General features: G+C 43.4%; 1 protein-coding gene across 1 annotated transcript; it reads left to right on the top strand.

Moving 5' to 3' along the window:
- The first annotated feature begins 4,286 nt into the window (after positions 1 to 4,286).
- irs2b (insulin receptor substrate 2b) lies at positions 4,287 to 16,506 on the top strand. Its single transcript, XM_079563221.1, has 2 exons — positions 4,287 to 7,715; positions 14,981 to 16,506. The coding sequence occupies exons 1-2, from the start codon at positions 4,643 to 4,645 to the stop codon at positions 14,983 to 14,985; spliced, it is 3,078 nt and encodes a 1,025-aa protein (XP_079419347.1). The 5' UTR covers positions 4,287 to 4,642; the 3' UTR covers positions 14,986 to 16,506.
- The last annotated feature ends 4,872 nt before the right edge of the window (positions 16,507 to 21,378 follow it).

The following is a 21,378-nucleotide window of genomic DNA, read 5'->3' as shown; positions in this document are numbered from 1 at the left end:
TTCATTCCTATAGAATTCTCTGCGTGAACGTCAAAGTGCTCCTCGGTGTTATTGCGCCTTACAATATAGTACCCCTTTTTACCTGCTTATAAAATCAACATGTTTAATTTGGTGTAACTAGACTTGGATCGTGTAACTACTCACGTAACCGTATTTAAATAGTGGAAACCTGTAAGAGCTTGGTCACTTCTAACTTTCCAGAAGAGGAGGAGAAGCTAAATGCTAACAACGTCTTTGGTCTTTTTGCGTGATGGAGCTCAGCAACTAGTCTAAGCTCAGGTAAGCACATATCTCAGTATGGAAAAATGGTGGCCTGTTCCTTTAAGGCACTCAAAGCGCTTTACAGAAAGGACCCACTGACCCACTGTTATTTGAAAATCTATTTATGATATTAACAGTTATAGGCATGCAGCCCAAAATTCTGAATTCATCATGTTCAGTAAGCTGTCTGTTCAAGACTCTAAATTGGCATTCATGTGTTAGTAAATTAATATACTAAAAAAATGTTATTAGGATTACGATTATGGCTCCCTCAAGAACACAGAACTGTGACTCTGCTGTTGTGAATGTTTTGTTCATATTTAAGACATTGCTCTCATGATATGGGAAGAGTAATTTATAGACTAATGGTTTGAGTGAATTGGCATTATAATTGTCTGTATGTACTTTACATGTGGTAGAATTAAGAATACAGTTAACTTTGATCTGATTGAGATTGACATATTTTTTTTGTTTACATAGTGTAAAACAAAAACTTATACTTACTTAAAAAATGTATAAAAGTCCCATTTTAATTTACTTTTGTTTTAGCCTCAATTTTTGCCTTGAATTTGTTTTGTTTTTTTGCACAACTTGACGAAAAAACAGCAACAAATTTCATACAATTGCAGTGTTAAAATTGTTTACACAATAATACAGTAGTATCGCCATGTTCGGAGTAATTGGACACCACAATGTTTTGTCACATCATGCAGCCCTAAATAATTTATGCCAGTGGGTGCTAATGATTGCAAATTTATGACTTAGTGATCAAAGCATACAAATCTGTAGGGCACATCCTACTGCGTCTTTACCGCTGTGGACTATTCCCTCGTCTGCACTGTTTTAGAAGCCCATTCTTTAAAGCACAAGATGGACTACCTTGGTTTTCATCATTACTGTGTTCACACTGTAGGCGACCCTGAAAGAAGTCCTTCAATAGATGACATGCATAAGAATGATTAAAATTTTGATAAGCCTCTACTGTATAAATGTATGGGGCATTTTCGTCTTCTTTCTCTGGAGAGGCCCCTTATACATCATTGTCATTTAAATCAAACCATGTGACTGCAGATAAGACGTAATTATGACAAATGACAGACGAGGGCATTAAGGAGTCTGAATATTACATGCGTTGGTATCTTTGAAATCCACGCGAAAGAGCCTAAATTTGCGACAGTGGTATATCAACACATTTGTTTGGGGGAGGATGCAAGTCATGAATAAATATGTTGTCTTTGCATGTCTGCGCCTACATAAACATTTTATCACCCCGATTTTTTTCTGGTCAAATGAGCAGGCTGTGGCTGTGTGTGCGTCTGATATATGCCTGTCTATTCTGATGAGTGTTTGAAATAATGATACGTCCCACTGACCCATAAAATGAAAAAAAAAAAAAAAAGCTCTCACAATTAAGAGATAGTTAGGTCTGAAAATGCTTATCGTAATTTTCAATGCCGGGGTGAATGAGTGTAAGGCCTTAAGGAGTGCTATATCAGCAAATGAGTACAGTGTAGATTCATACTGATGCATTTCAAGCAGATAGAACAGCATTTCATACGATTATAAGGCTTGGCACTGTGGTGCATATATGACTGTGTGGTTAGAAAATTAGGATTGCCTAGATGTTGTCAATCCAGTCACATGTGGTTAAGATATAAAACATTCCCAACATGGATTGTGTTCTTAATGCAAGGCCAGGGAGTGCTAATCAAAAGCTAATACGCTCCTGATGGGCTGTGTATTAAATTAATAAATATAGTGGAGGGAGCTAAACAGTTGACTTTGTTGAAATAGCTCAGTATAATATCTCTGTATATTATTGAATATTGCAGTTGGCCTTATATGGTGCAGCCTGTGACATTCCACAAGATTGGCATTTTCCAAGCAAATACACATTAACCTTTAAAACAACACGTCGTCCATGGTTCTTTTTTTTTGTGTGCAAATTAATCAAAAGCAGATTGTCCACTATAATGAGTTAACTAACCTGATCAAAAGTGTAATCACAGCTGCTCTGGCTCAATAGCTGCATGTGTCCATGTCCAATAACATAAAGATCCCATCACGTTCCTCCCACCAGGTCTGCACGGCGACAAGATCAATCAGCGCAAGAATTAACCCGAAGAGAATTTTCAATTTCGCATTTGCCATATTGATTAGAAAAATCGAGTCAATTACCTCTGACAACATGAGATTGAATGCAAGGATCTATAGCGCTATGTGCACAGAAAACACATTCTATTATCAGCACTTGGCAACCGCATTAGATATGATCAATTGGGAGATGAGTAATGCCATGCTATAGCTTATAAGACAAAATGTAGACAAAATAACAGACAACATGTTCAGAATGTGTCTATAGCCTATTCCTATGGGGGCGAAGAGTCTTTCTCTTGTTTCAGTTGTTCAAATGGCTGTTTTCATGACATGTCTGTGATCATGACGACTATAGTGACACTGCAGTGACTTTTATCTTGGGTTTATGCAAGCATGAATCAGCAGCTTGGGCTGGTCAAAACTAAATTGTACAAGTAAAACTGCTATTCAGATGTACTACAACTACTACTATGAATGCTACTATGAATGCGGCTACAAGTACTACAGCTATAATCACTATTACTGATATTGCTTGTCCTAAGCCTATTAACCCAAAAACACAGGTCAAGCTGGTGTCAAAGCATCTAATGTAAAACACTCCATAAGGAATTTGAATGGAATTTTGACAATCTTCTATGTTCGTGTGTTGCAGATTCGACCAAGACAAGCTTCACGGATTAGAGGGTTGTTGTTTTTTTTCTTTTTACATGAAAACAATCCTGTTTCAATGCAGTCTACTTCCTTCTAAGAAACCTAATATCAACAAACAAGGAGGCATTTACATCCTTTGGGAGGACATCTGAGCCCTATGAACTGGCATCCTGATCCGCCACGTCTATTTAAACCATCATAGCAAACATGCACATCAATGGTTCCACTGAACTCAATCTACCTCAGAGGTGGTTTGGGGGACACGGAATATGTTGCCGGTTGCCTGATTTAACCAGTTGTTGGCCATGACAGGGAAGTCAAATCATTAACTTGTGGTGTATGGGCATAATTGATCTTGAGAGGGCATGGCAATTGACCTTGCCTGAGACGACAGGGTGGTTTAGGTGCTGAGCCAGCAGGAGTAGGATCTAAAGGAAATGTGGATAAACGCCACGGTGCAGATGTGTGGGGGGGGAATGAGGATGTATGGGCCCAGGCCAGCTGTGATGTTCAGTCTGTTTGATTACCGATGGCTTATGTTTCCAGAGCAACACTTATTATAGCCAGATCGTCACACACTACAAGCACTGTAACCCCATCCCTCCTGTAGCCTGGACGCACGGAAGTGTCCAGACAGTCTTCAGTGTTCATATCATCACGGCTGTAGATGCCATCATTACGCACCGCCCGGTTATGACGCAGAAATTATGATTGAATAGGCTGCATAAAGACATTTTTTATGTGCCACGGTCTTCTTTATTGAATATCTTAAAACATTTTGCCAGACTCCCCTAAATCCATATAGTTAATCAGGCATATAGGCTTTTAAAAATAGGCTAGTTAGGCCTACTTAAGAAGTGGTGAGAGTGTCGATTCCGTTTGCGGGTAATGTTTGCAGAATGACTTTTCAGTACGCAGCACGTTGCGTATTTCTGTCAAGTGCGCGAGGTCTTCCGGCGGTTTGGGTTTACATGAGGTTACATGTGCGGTGGGTGCATTCAGGTGGCGGCGCTGCAGTCTGGAGCAGGTGAACGGCTGTGCGCGAGGCGGGCAGGGAACGTCCTGTTCAAGCATTTGGATTGTGTTAGGTCTCATGAAAGGCGGTTTTTATTCTTTGGAAGACCGTCAAACAAAGCTGTCTGTTAATAGGCCTGATTGTGTGGTGTCCTAATTAAGAATGGCAAAAAACAACTGCAATGTATAGTAGCCAAATCCGGAGCCTAATAGCTGGTGTTCTATAAATACATTTGGCGTGCTGACTGACGACGCACAAACGAGTCGGAAGAGGGCAGTGATAGTAGGAGGTCGTTTCCTCTCGCTCAGCACAACTCGCCAGCTCACTCCTCTCCTCCCGTTTCCACCAATGAGCCCAATGAGCTGAGCGCGCGCCGCCCACTGTCGGCGTGTGTATTTTTTCCTCCTCTCCCTCCTCTTTTTTTTTTTTGGTCTACTCCAGAGCTGGATGTGTGTAGATCGTCACATGTTGTTCCCCTTCTTGGTCCGGACACCAGCAGACATGTGTTATTTTCTGCTCAGCCGGGAAGACGGACGAACGCACTGCCGGCTCGTATAGAGGAGTAAAACATAACAACTTGACGAAGAGAAGCATTGACTGAAAGTGAAAGACGAGAGAATGGCGAGTCCGCCGAACACGGGAGATCAGCCGATATTGCCCAGTAACACGAAGAAGTGCGGTTTTTTGAAGAAGCAGAAACACGGACACAGGCGCTTTTTCGTTCTGAAGGAGCAGAGCGAGGGGTTCCCCGCGCGGCTGGAGTACTACGAGAGCGAGAAGAAATGGAAAAACAAGTCGACCGCAAAGAGAGTTATACCTCTGGACTCCTGCTTGAATATCAACAAGAGAGCGGACGCCAAACACAAGTATCTCATTGCTCTTTATACCAAGGACGAGTATTTCGCTGTTGCCGCAGAGAACGAGCAGGAGCAGGAAAGCTGGTACCAGGTTTTGACGGAATTAATGTCAGAAGGGAAAGTGTATGACAGCTCCGCGTCCAACTCCGCATCCTCGCTTGTGGGATTTGACGAGGCGAGTTACGGTGTAATAACGCCGGTGTCTGCAGCCTATAAGGAGGTATGGCAAGTCAACCTGAAGTCTAAAGGCTTGGGGCAGAGCAGGAATTTGACCGGAGTGTACAGACTGTGCTTGTCCAGTCGGACTATCAGCTTTGTCAAACTCAACTCCGAGGTCGCCTCCGTCGTTCTCCAGCTAATGAATATCCGGAGGTGCGGCCACTCAGACAGCTTTTTCTTTATCGAGGTTGGCCGCTCTGCAGCCACGGGTCCTGGGGAGCTGTGGATGCAAGCGGATGACTCTGTTGTGGCGCAAAACATCCACGAAACTATTCTAGAGGCAATGAAAGCCATGAAGGAGCTGTCGGAATTCCGTCCGCGCAGTAAAAGCCAGTCATCCGGGACCAACCCCATCTCTGTGCCCACAAGGCGGCACCTGAACAACCCCCCTCCCAGCCAAACAGGGCTTCCCCGCCGGTCACGCACTGACAGCATGGCGGCCACTTCACCGGTGAGCAAATTCTCGTCGTGCAGAATACGCACAGCCAGCGAGGGCGACGGCACCATGACACGCCCCTTATCCGTAACGGGGAGCCCGCTCAGCCCAAGCGCGCACAGGACTCTCTTGAGCCGGTCTCACACCGTCACTACACGCCCCACACGGACATTTGAGTCTTCTTCCCTGCAGCACAGCAAGTCTATGTCAATGCCACTTTCCCACTCTCCACCCTTTGGTGCCCCCAGCCTGGTGAGCCTGTCATCCTGTCCTGATAACAATGCACCGCGCCCCTCCAGCTGCACTGCCTCTTTCTCCGGGTCCCCCAGTGATGCTGGCTTCACATCCTGTGAGGAGTATGGCTCTAGCCCTGCAGACATGAGGGATGTGAGGTTACCCCTCTCTGTACGCAGCAACACCCCTGAGTCCATCAGAGCGGACACCCCCCCATCCCGGGACAGCACTGAGCTGGATGGCTACATGGTGATGGAGCGGCAGAATCAGAACGGCTACAGGCGGGTTCCAGAATCGGACAAAAGTTTCCATAAGCGCACTTATTCTCTCACCACCCCTCGGCAGCACAGGGTACCGCCACAAGTGTCCTCAGCGTCACTGGATGAGTACACTCTAATGAGGGCCACATATACCAACGGGAGCCAGGCTCCTCGCCGGTGCCACACAGCCTCTCCTAAAGGGACCTATCCGGAGGACAACAGACAAGTCCAAGTGAGCGCTAACAGCAAATCAGATGAGAATGGCTACATGGCCATGATGCCAGGGGCAGCGCCTCAAACTCAAAGGCTCAGAGAGGACTCCTATATGCCAATGAGCCCGATGTGTATCTCTGCCCCAAAACAGATCATAAACCCCCGCTCACACTCGTCCACTGGGCTAGCCCCACGCACAGACTCCCCTGGGAGTGTTTCACTGGAGGAAAGTGGCTACATGCCCATGTTGTGTGGGACCAGGATGGACAACACAGAGACAAAGCTTTCAAATGGAGACTACCTGAACATGTCTCCAGTGGACCCACTGGGTTCGTTTACTCCCCCTGAATACATCCTCAGTCCCACAGAGCCCCACCCTCGACATCCCTTATCTCTCAGCTCTCTGTCCCGCATGCTCAAGGGCCCACTGCAGAGGAAAGCCTCCACTGACTCAGACCAGTATGTGCTCATGTCTATACAGAAACAGAGAATAGAAGAGGAGTCCAACCATTGTCCTGCTTCTGTGGGAGAGTCCCAGACTACTTCTTCTCTGAGCATGGCGTCCTGTACACCCTTTAGGGTACCTCGAGTGGAGGGGCTTACCCACCGGAACAGGGCGTGTAGGCCCACACGTCTGGTGCTGGAGTCTTTGAGAACTTTGCCCTGCATGAGTGAGCACCCCCTACCCTCTGAGCCCCGCAGCCCTGGAGAGTACATCAACATTGATTTCAGCACTTCCACCTGTGAATCCACTTCCAAATCCTCTGACGGTGATATCAACTCCACAAAACATCGGCCTGAGGCATTAAGATGCCCCCTACTGCGAAACGAGCAGCAGGGGGACCTAAGTGTGGAGAGAGAGGCGCAGGTGAGGTGTCAGCCTGTTGCAGTCAGGGACGATTACACAGAGATGACTTTTCCCCGTGTCGCCAACCCTGTCCCCCTCCCCACTAGTCCCACCACCTGTGTGCAGCGACTCAGCCTGGACAGCACTCTGGTGGATGAGGTACCCCCAGCTCCAGTGGACTCTTTTCTCTCAGGTGCCCCATCATTATCTGTCAACCTTTTAGATCCGCACAGAGGGGCCAAAGTGATCAGGGCGGACCCTCAGGGGCGAAGGAGGCACAGCTCTGAGACCTTCTCCTCCACCACCACTGTGCCCCCCGTTTGCCCATCCTTTGCACAGGATATAAAGAGGCACAGCTCTGCATCTGTTGAGAATGTATCGCACAGCATTCACACCTCTGATGGACAGGACGGGGAATATGGCAGCCCCATGTGCAGGGAAACATCATCTGGTTTCCAAAATGGACTTAATTACATTGCCTTAAACTTAATGGAGGGAAACCTTGGAGCATGTGATGGACTGCTAAGGTTGAAGGCTGCATGTGGCTGTAAGGGAGGGATGAATGGATTCAACACAAGTCCCTACGCCAGCATGGGATTCAAGGAAACTGCGGCTGCTGTAAAAGGTGAGCATTTTCTACAACTCAAGCATTCATTCATAAAGTGAGAGGTTTCAAGGCCTGAGTGGTTTATAGTACGCATGTGCCTCAGGGCTCTGCTCACAGCAGGGAGATTAGACTGCCTGTTGCCATGGTGATGCTTAACTAATTTTATTTCTGCTCTAATTATGTGTATTGAATATTTTGGCAACTGCTATTCTACAATGCACCATTTTCACACCTGCTGTGTCATAGGCTACAAAAAGGGCTGTTTTTAAATCTGCGGTTTGCAAGAACAAAGGTTCAAGGCATTTCCAAACTATGAAATCATTGTTACTGCTGTTATCCTCCAGGCCTCTGCTACGTGTACTCATGGTCACCTGCAATTTGAACCTTTATTCATTTTCATTAGAGATCCTTATCTATGCTTTGGCAATGAATTTTAGTCAGACGTTATTCTGAATTCGACACACATTTTAGACATAATTTACTTCATTTTAGGTCTATTTTAAACCCAAATTTGTCCCGATTTAATTATGCGACAAAGCCTGGTGGTATTTGGAAAGTCAAATATTTAATGAAGTGGTAATTGGTGTGAAAAGTTTTTGAACAGCTCCTCTGGGGTGTACACTGTGATGTTTACAGAGGATTAGTCACCTAGCGTCACACCCCGAAGCTCAAATCTCAAGGCTAATGGGATATGTTTACTATACCTCTATCACTAATAAGAATCAAAGAAATCTATTATTTAACGTCAGCAAAGAGCTGCTTTCAATGTTGCTTTTTAACTTTGTTTTATTTTGAAATATCAGAGGCGGTCGTCTTCTTGCCAGCTTGATATCACTGCTGCTGTCTATTTGTATGAATGGTCTGCTTCAGTCTGCCCCTCGGTGACGCACTTTCACTACAACGTCAGTGTTTCAAAATCCTCTGATTCTAGCACAGTGACGCATGAACTAACGTCGATAGGAGAAAATATCTTTATATAAGCAGAAAAATGTTTTTCTATTTGATTTCAATGTTTTATGAGACCACTATAGCTGCGGTGTAGGGAATGTTACTTTACAGCTTGTTTTCAGGCTGAGCAGGAGAGATGAGCTAACAGCGGCATGTTAGAAGTTGCCGTTTGCTCAGAAAGGGTTACAGTGAGTCAGAGGTTTGGGAAATATAAGATTTTAATGCCGGTTTTGTCATGTGTTGTTGTGTCTTTTCAGCTATTGTCTAATGGGTATGGTAACTAGCGCAACAGGGCTTTTGGTGCAGAAAAACAAGTGAGTCAGTTGTTGTTTACCAATTGTCAGGTACTGGGTTTCAGGAATGCAGGGCAGTGTGCAAAGGTTGTTGGGAGACATGAATACTCGCTTGTTGTGGTAACGTAGTGGGAGGAAGGTATGTGGGACATTTTTGGCATTGTTACACTATATTGCATTATACCAGACAGGACAATTCAACAGTATTGTTGTGCAGTTTATTTTTATACTGCATTTTACAGACTTTTAAAAATCAACCCATTTCAGGTCTGAGCTATAGCTTATGTACACTTTAGTACATGGCAATACATTTTATTGCCTTGTACTATGATAAAACTGGCCAAATCAAACCATTCGAACGGCAAACACACACAGGGCCTGCGTCACACATATTGTACCTGTTCCTCTTGTTTGAGAACCTCTATTGTATTGTCAACTTATTTGACTACAAAACTGACACCTACACCTCTGACCCACCCACCCATTATCTCCTGTGTCCTGTAGTGTCTTTTATGTTTTCTGAAAAATAATATGCAAATCCAGAGCTCGTTTGCAAAAGTCTCACCAAAGGTTATGAATACAAGGGAGGGTTAGGAGCAATGGCGTTGAAGGTTAGATAGTTTTCTGTTTAGAACATAGGGGCGGTAGAATAGAAATGAGGTAGTATTTAGGGATCTGGTGTCCTTTTTTCTAAACAAATCTTAGACATGTATGGAATGTTGCAGTAATAATAGTTGATGTCTAGCCCTGACATGAGAAGAAAATACAAGAACAACAGAACAAATACCTGGATGTTTTGAAAGCGGAGAAGGTGAACTTTGACCTGCCAAACTGGCTGATATGCAAATTCACCTGCGTCCGCTTACCTCGGCCGTCGCAATTTGTTTGTGACATAACAATGAAAGGTTAGGTCCGTTTGCTGACCCGCTGTTTTGTTTTGGGCTTGAAACAGACGTGAAGAGCACTAGGGATTCAAGAGGCAACAGGAAAGAGTGAGAGATGGAAAAGGGAGGGTGGGGGTTGTTATTTAGTTTCCAAAGCGCAGCGTCTGGTGTGACTCCCAATGTCAGCTTTGTGACCTTTGAACTAGTAGTGAAAGATAACAACCACAGCATATTGGCTATAAGTTTGACTAATAATGTCTGCCTATTGACTGTCTTAATGTGTATTTATAGTAGGTAGTACGTGCACAGGTTGTAAATTATTTACTATTGATATTATTCTTAATTAATATTCTAATCAACATAATCTCCCATGTGAAATGTTGCTCTAAAGCTATAATCTGAACACAACAAGCGGAGAATATTGACTTATCTGCTCATTTTATTTACACACCTAGGGAGTATCTGCACCCTTTCTCCTTAAGCCCACCCCAAGTCCCATTCCCCTCAGCAGATGGTGCCGAGGGGGATGAGGGGGGGAGAGAGAGTCGTAGGGTTTTTGCACCTGCCCCGCCGAGCACTGCTCACTGGTTATCTGGCCCTTCACTGACAGAACGCTAATGACTGGTCACCATCTGCCACAACAACACCGCAAGAGAAGGTGGGGGCGTGGCCAAGCAGATTTTTTTTTTTATTATTCCAAGAATCCCCTCCCCCCCTCGTCTTCAATTCTCCAGGCATTGGTTTCTGTTTTTTTCCCAGAAATCATATTGTTTCTCTTCAGTTGTTTTTCGACCTCGGCGCGCGGTCTCGGCCAGTCGCGCCTCACTGGATTGGCATTTGAATAAAAATGGTAATCAGATGCAAGTTTTTTTGTTTTGTTTTTGTTTTATTGTGCGACACGTGCAAAAACCGACCCCAGTTGGTGCTCACGCGCAGGTCTGAGTGGCTGACATGCTGGTGAGCTGTTAATGTAGACCAAGAGTAATAATCACCAAACCAGGAAGAAATGTATTTATTTAGCATTTACCAGAAGCATTTTGTTACACCCCACTTTAGCATTGTCTATTGTCCAGTGCTGTGTCCATATAGAGAACCATATTTTCCTACTGTGTGTGTGTTTACTTGCATCGTTTTGTCAAATTCACCATGCTCTTCTCACCTGTTCCCCCCCCACACACACTCACACACACACACACAAGGACACTCATATAGCAGCTCCTGTCTGATACATAACTCGTATGTGCAAAGTAGGGCGGGATGTTCCAGCTCTAGATAACAACAAAGTCAAACCTAGCGTATCCTCAATTTAGCTTAGAGGTAAAACGGATTACATTCACTACGGGATTAAGACATTGTTCAGTAGCTTGTTTTGTCTGCGAGGTTAAGGCTACGGGGGCTGCGTAGTAGTGAGAGTAGTGCACGCGGCGTAGTGAGCTAAAATACACAGGCACACCTCTGAGCTTCAGGTGGCTCCTCCGTGTTGAAGAAGTTCCCATTCATAAACTGTCAAAACTTTATGCTGTATTTGCTTTGTGCTGCTTCCCCAAGGCGTTGCTGCGTGGGAATTGCAGAGAGGAAATGCATTAGGCAACACCTGACACACAGCAGCTCCGTGTGGCAATGGCCTTTGTAATGTTGCGCAATGGTCAGGGCTGAGGAATATGAAATGTTCCAGGCCACGTCGATAACATTTAGGTCAAAAAGATTGTGTGTTGGTTGGTGATTTTGCAAAAATAATAGAAAGATAGAATACAGTAAAAAATAATACTGTTATTTACAGTGGATAGAGACTGAATGAGTTTCTGATCCTAGATGGTTCTGCTTTAAAGCATGAGTAAAATGTTCAAAGGGTGTTGTTTTTGTTTTGGTCGGGCGCAGAAGTGGGGAGGTCAGAGGTGGCAGGTCATTCACAGCCTGGTCAAAGTGCTGCAGCTCAAGGAGGAGTCACAGTGACCCAGGAATGTAAACAAATCGGATGCTTCCCCTCAGTTGTAAAACGCGAGGTTACAAGGAGGCTGCAGCTAACATGGGCTTATTTGCCAACCAATTTAAAGAATATGTGCAGATATATATAAAAAAAACAATGGCTAGGTGATTAATTTCATGAGCACCAGTGCTATTTAGAAACAGCTGGAGCGGTTTCCCTCCAAAGGGGCCATTTATCTTAGCCCTAACAACAAGAACTACTCGAGCAGACGACGCATATTAGTAGACGTTCCCATGTTTACTCTGCTCTTCCAGCTTTGGAGAGGCAGCCGCGCTAATACAGGTCTGTGTGTGTGTGTGTGTGTGTGCGTGTGTGTGTGTGTGTGTGTGTGTGTGTGTCCGAGCCCTGAATGGAACACGGCTAATTTTAGCTTGTGAGAACTAAATAAATAATGAAGACAGGCCTGGTGTGTGTTTGTGTAAGTTTGGATGGGGGGCACTCATGTGTAATAGAGGAGGAGGAGGGGGTAAGTGGGAGGGGCAGTGAGGAGGGGGAGCCATCGGGTTCATTCCCTGTCAGACCTCTGTCCCGTTCTCTCAATAACACCGCCCTCGTTCACCCACCCCAAAATCTTTTGCTGCCCACCCACATGCTCTTTTTTTCTCTGATACACATTTTGTCTGAAAAGCGAAGAGCGAAGGGACTCAATGCTTTGCTATTGTTCGGTGGACACAATTAAGAAGGCATCCAAATCCAACACGTTTATGCAGAGGGCAGGTCTCAGATAGGCCTAAATGAAATCAGCAACTTAATACACTTATATTTGGAGGATAAACTTGCAATTCGTGATCACCAGAGACAGGGTTATGAATGGAAGGGCATTGGCACAAAAACATGTCCTTTGTCCTTTGTACAAAGATACAAAAGTGGGAAAAGAAATGAACGAACAAACTATAAACTTGTTAACTGTCTTCCCTATTTATAGCCCTGTTTTGCGTCTCCACCTGGTTGCTATCTGACTAGTTACTGATTCAGTCCAGCTTCTCGGCACATTGCAGTCATTCTCACCCAAGTGTCTGCCTCCATGGCCATATCCCATAGACACGCGCACACACAGACACCGAGTCCCATGACCTCACTGCATTCCCGTCGCTGCCTGTCAAGTTTATTCTGTTACTGTGCTTTTCCAACACACTCTCTCCCACCCAACTGTTTCTATTTCGTCCTTTGCCATGAAGAGCATAGCCTTTTTGGGTGGTCTTTTTTAGATTTGCCAACAGGGCTCTTGGATCCTATCACCAATACTACTTACTATGACTGCTGTTGCTACTATTTCTACTACGACTCCTTTCACTGAGTATTTCCTATCATGTGGTGGAGATTTTCACAGTCATGAAGACACCCAGGGCTGCATAATACATCACTAAATTATTGTTACTGCAATATTAGACAAGATTGCAAAAAAGCATCAAGACCTACATTCCAAGATCACTGAGACTCACTTGTCTTTTGTGAACACATCATAAAATAACTTAAAATGTACACAGTCCCGTTTTAGTCTTGATTTTCCTAATTTAGTTCTATTTTAGCCTTGCTTTGATTCTGTTGTAGTGTTTTGTTTGTGTAAAGTCTTGTTTTGACCAAATTTGGCCAGTTATCTCATATCTTGCAGGCCAAACGCCCAGTCTCCTCTTTTTACTGTTTTGGTTATCGTTACTTAACACACCGGGTGTTTACAAAACTCGATTTCTGTTTCTTCCGCAGTGACTGCGTAGGGTGGGCAGCGAGAACAGAGGTGCATGTGTTGGTGTTTGGTGGGAGTCGCTGAGGAGGGGTACAACAGTGCGGCTGGTGAATGGGTGGTTTGTTTTAGAGAATGACGATCGCATCCAGCTTTGTGAAAACAGCTCTTGTGTTGGCTAACGGAGAAAGACGAGGAGACCGGAGCGCACTGGGGGGAAAAGAGAAATGCGGGCCTGATGTGTGACACTTCCGCTCCCATTTGATCGCTGCATGCAAATGAAACCGCACAAACAAGTACACAGGGTCAGAGGTCGGTGCTGCTTTCCACTGGGGGAAAAGCAACACTTTGAAGGTTCTGAGTTGGTGGTGGTAGATGGAAATTAGAGCTACACCATATGAGAAAAAAACGTGCCACAGTGTGATATAAACATGGCAAAAATGTTGATGTGACATTTCAATGCTCTGTTGTCTTTGAAGCTGGAGTTGATTTCATTGTCAAGGTCCTCTACACATTTACACATCACTCTGACCAGCAGCATTCACTCACCCAGGAGACATGTTTTCATGCTGCAAAATATCTTTAGAAGAAACCAAAACGATTGCAACAGAATGACAATGTTATTCCTATTACTTATATTTGACAACAGTACCAAACTGTACTGTGTATTTTAGACATAACAATGGCATATATACACTGCAATATAAAAGGTCATGCATCGTGCTGCCCGAATGGAAATACGCAGCTATAGCAGTATGTTTGTGTGCAAAATATGAAGCAGTTTGGTGTATTGTTTTGGTGGTTGGAGGTTGGTGGGTGGTGGGGTACCTGCACAGAATGAGGGGGGTTGTTGTTACTAGAGACTGCTCCGTGTCAGCTGCGCAGTGCCGCTAAATGCCAGAGTGTTTATGTCCCGCTGTGAGAGCACCTGCTGCACCAGTGACTGTATACAGGGCGCTCAGGAGGGACACACAAACACACAGCCGCATCTTAACGAAGACTCACTCCTGCTCTCCGCTAGGGAGGAGGGGCCTACAGTGCTGACTCCGCCTCCTCAATACGGCTCTTGTATACAAACAGGTTCTACTATCAGACGGCTACGATGCAGTTGGTAGTATCAACAGTCATTCAACGAGGCCAATGTAGGGCTAAACAATATGACAAAAAATGTTGATATTCGATAATATATACAACATATGACATCATTATTGCAATATTTTTCCTGACCATTTCAACACAGCAGGAACAACCTTTGCACATTTTTATGTTCCCAGGTGTTTTTTGTTCAAGGCTGTGTTTGAAGACCTCAGTGATTTGTATTGTGTCAACTAATGCAATAACGCTAACTTGGTATGTTCAGCCCAAGCGTTATAGGAGAGAGAAATCTGCTCAAGGCTTCGATCCGAGATGAATATTGGTGACCATAGATGAACACAGGACTTCATATGAATCAATGATCAATAACATATGTTCCCCTTCTTGTTTTCCAGAATGAACGCAGGCCAGCGGCGCAGCCTATAGTGACCTTGTTACCACGACGACAGCTGGAACATGTGCCGCAGTCCCAAGTCCTCTGACCGTTGACCCCTCCGCCGCCTTAAAGGGTCATGGGGACGGCCATCGTCATGACAACATGGACACCCCCCACCTCCCCCCCACCCCAAAAAAAGAAAAAATCTTCCCCCGTGTTTCTCCCTGCACCAAAACGTTGAGGCGCCATCCCTGCTGCTGTTATAGAGTACTTAACCAGAACTCAAATGACCTTGGGACTCGAGGCAAGTTCTGTTCCTCGACCCTGAGTGTATAATGCTCTGTTCTGTTTAAACTGGTTGGTAGCCAGAGGACCCTTTGCATGAAAATCTGTGAACCAAACCTGGAGGTAAAACATGCGCAAAAAAGAAAAATGCATACAGATTCCATATATTTATTTATTTATCTCTCCGGTATGTACGCCTCAAAAGAATGTGTGAATTTATAGATTTTAAGATCAGTTTTGCTTAAGGAAAACCTACCTCACCAGATGCCGGGTTGGTACCAGTTCACACAGTCAAAATTATTGATATATTGATTCATATTATATTATCCTATTTATTTTCAGAAGTGAATGTTTTTAACTCAACAGTCCAAAGCCTTACTTGCCCATCTGTCGGGCCTTATCTGATGGATCTTTTAGTTTGGACCTTTAGTAGTACGCAGTATGTCAAAGATCACATAAGACTGAATGTTTGCCACAGTAGATTTATTTTATGTTGCCATTTTGAACAATGTAATGTATCCAAGAAGAGCAGAGTAATATATTTATTCAAATGACTGCTACAGAGTAGGAAGTGCCCATTCACTCACACACACATACACAAAGTCCATAGAGGATTAGGCGACGTAGTGTGTCACAGCCTAACCCCCCGCAGCGTATTCCGGGGCGACCCTGGGCCAGACTGGGCTCCCGTGCCAGGACCTTCAGCACGCGCACCCCACTTTTGTCACGGGACAAACAGGAAAATGAACGACTAGCACAGAATGGTTACACTTCTCACACCGATGCCTCGTGAAGCCGCCACGCCAGACGCCATTGTGGGGCAGGTGAAAGGCGGCGGCTCCTATAAACGCGGTCAGGGCAGGACACACAGTTCCACTGAGCCACTCCTGTAGCTAAGAGACCGCGAGACAGAGCAGACAGCTAATGCATGGTCTTGCACTTACCAAGTTTGTCGATTGTAACACAAGACACGTTGAATGTAATATTTGTTCCAAGTCTGGGAACGAGCGCGTCAACGGATACCACCATCACAACTTCAACAACACACTGAGTAGAGTCTTTAGCAGATACTCGACCATTTACAAAGAGAGACAGACCAGGGGATGTATCTTAATTTATCTGAATTCACTGGTACTTAACTTTTGCCTATTACTGTACATAGTGTGAGAATCTCATTGCTGCAAAAGCGATGCTAAGTTAATAAGTTATGTTCTTTGTATTGTGTATATATCCTCGTATGTGTTTGAGTGAACGAGTGACTAATTATTAAGTTATACGCTAACCTGTATGGTTTGGCTCTGATTTTTTAAAAACTCTTTTGAAACAAATGCCACTAAGGGGACATTTTCTATTGCTGTTCTACAAAACGATTTCAGATCAATTCTTATTACTTGATACGATTAATTCTTATAGGTACAACACAAATGGCATATGCAATATTTACACTTTTTTGAAAACGTAGTTTACAAAGACATACCAAAATGTATAAAGAAAGTTATTAATATTTGTTAAAGATCTAATTATTGATGTTTGTAAATTTTTTCCTGCTAAAATGACCATTTGTTCTGTTTTTGCTAATTAAGCCTGTTGGTGTTTTACGCAGCGTTTTTTTTTGCTTCTTTTTTTTGCATTTGGATAATGTTTTTACTCTAAACGGTTACAGTATATGGGCTTCTCTTGCTGTGTCTTCTCATTGTAAATATTTCATACGGATTGAATATTGTGATGCTACTAAGAGATGATAATTAATTTAATTCATTGCTTTAGATTGTACCAAGTCTTTACAGACAAATGCAATAAATAATGTTATTTAAGAAGCCTTGCCTGTCTGCTTGCCCCTTGTTTTTGCCCCGCATATATCAGCCACATTAGAATAGGTTGCAGCAGATGCTTAAAATCCACACTCCTCCCTATTGAGGAAAAATTACACAAGACGTGGGTGTGTTAGGCCAATAAGCTATGGAGGTGCCTGCAGCCTGAGCATTGTTATTGTTTTTCTGCACTTGGCGTTCAGGCCCCACCCCCTGCAATAGTAATTAGACCGGCGTGTTGAAACAATCCATATAAACAAGCTGGGGAGGGGAAAGCGCTGTGATAGGATTATGATTCTGCACCCTTGGCCATATGCTGTCAGATTATTCATTCTCACAAGCCTGTTAATTAAAATGGTAATTATTGCTGTGAAATAGGTCTAATTGTCTGGGGTGGCCTATGTGTCTCTTTAGCTTTGTGTGCTACAAGACATATTTGTAGCCGACTCCCATCTCAAGGAGCGAGGGGGGGTAGGGTCCAGAGAGAAGAACAGCTGTAAGAATAGGGCACTTCACAGACGGTTTGAAGGAGAAAGAGCACAATGAAGTATGCTCGCCTGCATCAGGACTGTCCCTGATTTACTGACCTAACTCCTGTATAATGCATAGTCAAATGCAGTGATTATCACATTCATAATACTTGAGATACCTATTATGAGGGATATTGCTCCCATGTATATGGACCAGAAATGTGTTGAGGATGAGAAATATAAAGCAAATTCTCAAGCCAAACAAATAAGTTGCCACTTGGATTTTCTCTGGGGGTTACTGCAGTTCACATGAGGTCAGGGTTCAAACAACTATGGCACAAGTTGTTGTTTTTTAACATAAATTAATCAATACATTACTGTAACAAACAGAACCAGACATACTTACGGAGAAAGATTCAACAAAAGAGGTCAAAACAATATAGGATATATAACATAGGACAAAAAAAGTGAATAGATAAAAGCAAGATGACAGCACAGACAATGGCAAAAAGAGGAGAAAGTAATATGTAAATACACATTCATTACATCTCAGCGTTCCAAGATGCCAAGACCGCGGTGGGGGGCAGTCAGAAGTTCCAGGCTGACAACCATGGTGCCTGTCAGTATGCAGAGTAGGGCTTTTTTTGTTTAATAAAGATAATAATAAATAAACAAAAAAGGATGTATCACATAGAGCTAATGTGCCTTGAGGTTCAAACAACTTCCTGTGTCCAAGAATGAGGTCCGCTGATATCCTGAGTATGAAGTAGTAGCCAAAATGATTGTCAGTGATGAGTTATGATATGTGTTATTTGTTTTGAGGAACATTGATTTGAATGAAAATGATGACAAACAGGTTATTCCATCAATGGATTTTTCATCAATGACACACAAGGACAGTTATTTCTACAAATGAAAGTTAGACAATAAGTATACAGTGGCAATTTTGGAGTCCCCCGCCTTAACCAAGCACATTTTCTCCAGTTCAGTTTTACCCAAATCCAACAGCTTTTGGACTGGAACTCACAGCCTAGGCCAGTGTCGCGCCTCATTTGAAAGCTTTGAGCTACAAAACTGATCCTTTTCCTCGCATTGTTGCCACGTTTATGTCAGTTCGTTGTCATCACTTTTTTGTCTCCGGTTTTGCGTTTTTCAGCCTCATTTACATCTCGCTTTTGTCACTATTTTGATGCTTTTTATCAAGAAGCTTTTAGATTTGGGCAAAGTCGAACTGGAGAGGTTCAAAATACAGGGAAGTCCATCTGTGCTTGTTTCTTTACATGTCAACACATTATTATTTATGAATACAACGCTGACGTATATGAGAAATAAAAGTTATGGTGGTGCAAGTACGTTATACTGAGCTCACACAATTAAAATAAACCACAAATTGGTGTCTGCTGTAGTGTTCTTGAATAATCACAACATGGCCGCTAGAGCTGGACATTAGTTCCAGTGGATAACCACGGCAATGTCCAATCGAGAGTTTTTTTCAGAGATCTGTAGGTCTGACTCTCCCATCATTAAGATCTTTGGGAAAAATGAATGCAACACAGGACGGACATCCCTCTCGACATTACAGAAGCAAATCAAAACACTACTGTGGCCGTTTTCTGTTTTGCTTTGTGGGCTAGGCAGGCATGTCACTACTATGACCGCTAATACTACAGGTTTGACCACTATTGTTACTCTGCTGTTCCTCCACTCTGAGCCTGCAATTGTGGCCGCTGCTGTTAGACAATACTCGGTTACAACAACTATAAAAACTCATGCCAACCAATAACGCCACTATAGTGTTGCTACCACGGCTATGCATGTTTTATTGCCTCTTTAGCACCAGGCTTGCATGTTTTGTTGAACAGACTGAGCAGAAGGAATATCAGAATGTTTAATGGACAAAGAAGGCAGGGATGTTGCCTGAAGGAGGTTCAGATGTGTCCCTTTTGTTCCAGCACGGCCAAGAGGCTAATGAGCGTCAGACAGAGGAGACTCCAGAGCACATAGTGTGGCACAGTCCAAACGAAGCAAATCTCCTCCATCACAGCGATGCAATATAAAAGTTTAATTACAGATAGTCATTTGTCTCATTAAATGGGACAATTTGAATAGCATCCTTGAGGGCTGCTGAAAAGATTGAACGATTTATTGTGGTAAGGGTAGGATAACAATGGTTAAGGTATTTGGCAAAAAAAAATAAAAAAATACATGATTTATTTATTGAAATATAATAAATATTTATCTCTTGTGCATATACAAAAGGACACTATGGTAAAACCGTTGCAATATTCATGCGGTCTAATCAGCATTTTGAGGTGGGATGGATTCTCTTGGCACAGGAGAAGGGCTCTCGAACACAGATTTAGACAGATTTGTGAACAACATTTGAGAGAAATGGATCTGTTGTTTACAGAGAAGAGGTTTTATATCTTTGAAATCCATGAAAAATTAGAGTAAATACAAATGTGTTGCATTTAAATTTCTATTGCGTGTACCCTCCAGAGCACCGCTGCTCAAGTCCGGACTAAAGAACCAGGAAATACTCATATTAGTCCAGTGCTCAGATCTCTGCACTGGACTCTTGTCAATCAGATAATAGACTTGAAATGTTAAAGGTGCATTATGCAACTTTTATGCAAGAAATTTTTTTGACGTTTGTGCATATTTGACCTTGTAGTGAGCCAGCGGCTGTATGAGGGGTCAGCATGACATCTTTACTTTCGATCACGGTGGTCTCTAGGAAGATCCAGGATCCGTTGTTTTGTAGGTTTTCTGGTGAGAAAACAGCAGTGAAAACTTTCCAAACAATTGATCCTGGAGCATCCAAGAGACCACAGCCGGCGGGTCACTACAAGGTCAAATACGCACAAATATCAACCTTTTTTTTCCCCACATAAAAAGTTGCATAATGCACCTTTAAGTCTTGGTCTAGCACCAAAAAACACCTCTGAGTCTTGAGAAAGGTTTTCTGATACACAAGGAAACTTATTGGCTCATAATAATGACTAATAATGAAGTCATGAATAATGAAAAGATGTATGTACAGAATTTAGCGGTAAGAGTAACTAAACATGGTGAGGTTGTGTAATTATTACACAGCTCAGATCAGACTTCCAGAAGATTTGAGTCCTAAACTCTGGCGATGTTTAAATCCAGGCTAAAACAGTTCTTTTTACCTGTGCATATGACAACTGAAAGTACCTGCACCCTTAGCTTGTAATTGATGAATGATTATATTTATGTTCTAACAGATTGACATTATGTGCCTTCCTGTCATCTTATGTGGGCGAAGCACTTTGAAATGCCTGGAGTTCAAAATATGCTCTATACATAAACTGGTCTTGCCTCAATGGGTGTGTAAATGAACATGTGAATGAACTTTGTGAAATGACATGGCATTTGCTGACAATACCTATAATAATAGTGGAAAAGAAAACGTTATAACTACAAGTGTCAAAAAAAAAAGAGAAAAAAAAGATGAGGAAAAATGAGACATGAAAGAACTTTGCATTTCTTTAAAGTTTGATTTCAGATCTGGACTCGATGCCTTTACCATTTTGAAGTCGCAGTGACTCTATAGAGAAATATCTGCAGTTCATTCATTCATTCATTCACCTTGATGCACCATTCTTTCAGAAGTCTTTTAAGTACAGCAGTCTTTATATATCTGGCGCCAGCTGCTCGTGCAACAGTACACCGGGGTAAAGTAGCCACTGGCCCCGGGGGAATGGACGTCCGTATGTCCAGAGACCTGTAGAAGCTCCGGAGGAAATGGCTGCTTCCGGAAATGCTGTTCGGGACACTATCACCACTACATTAGCAGTTTGGTGTGTCCCTGAGTGTGTGTGAGGCCA

Source organism: Gobius niger (assembly GCF_951799975.1).
Source record: "Gobius niger genome assembly, chromosome: 9".
Classification (NCBI taxonomy): domain Eukaryota; kingdom Metazoa; phylum Chordata; class Actinopteri; order Gobiiformes; family Gobiidae; genus Gobius; species Gobius niger.
Note: the sequence above shows the minus strand (reverse complement) of the source record. Positions and strands in the feature narration are given on the sequence as shown.

What these genes read in the sequence shown, in the direction of transcription:
- irs2b (XM_079563221.1), top strand. Translation starts at nt 4,643, where the DNA reads ATGGCGAGTCCGCCGAACACGGGAGATCAGCCGATATTGCCCAGTAAC.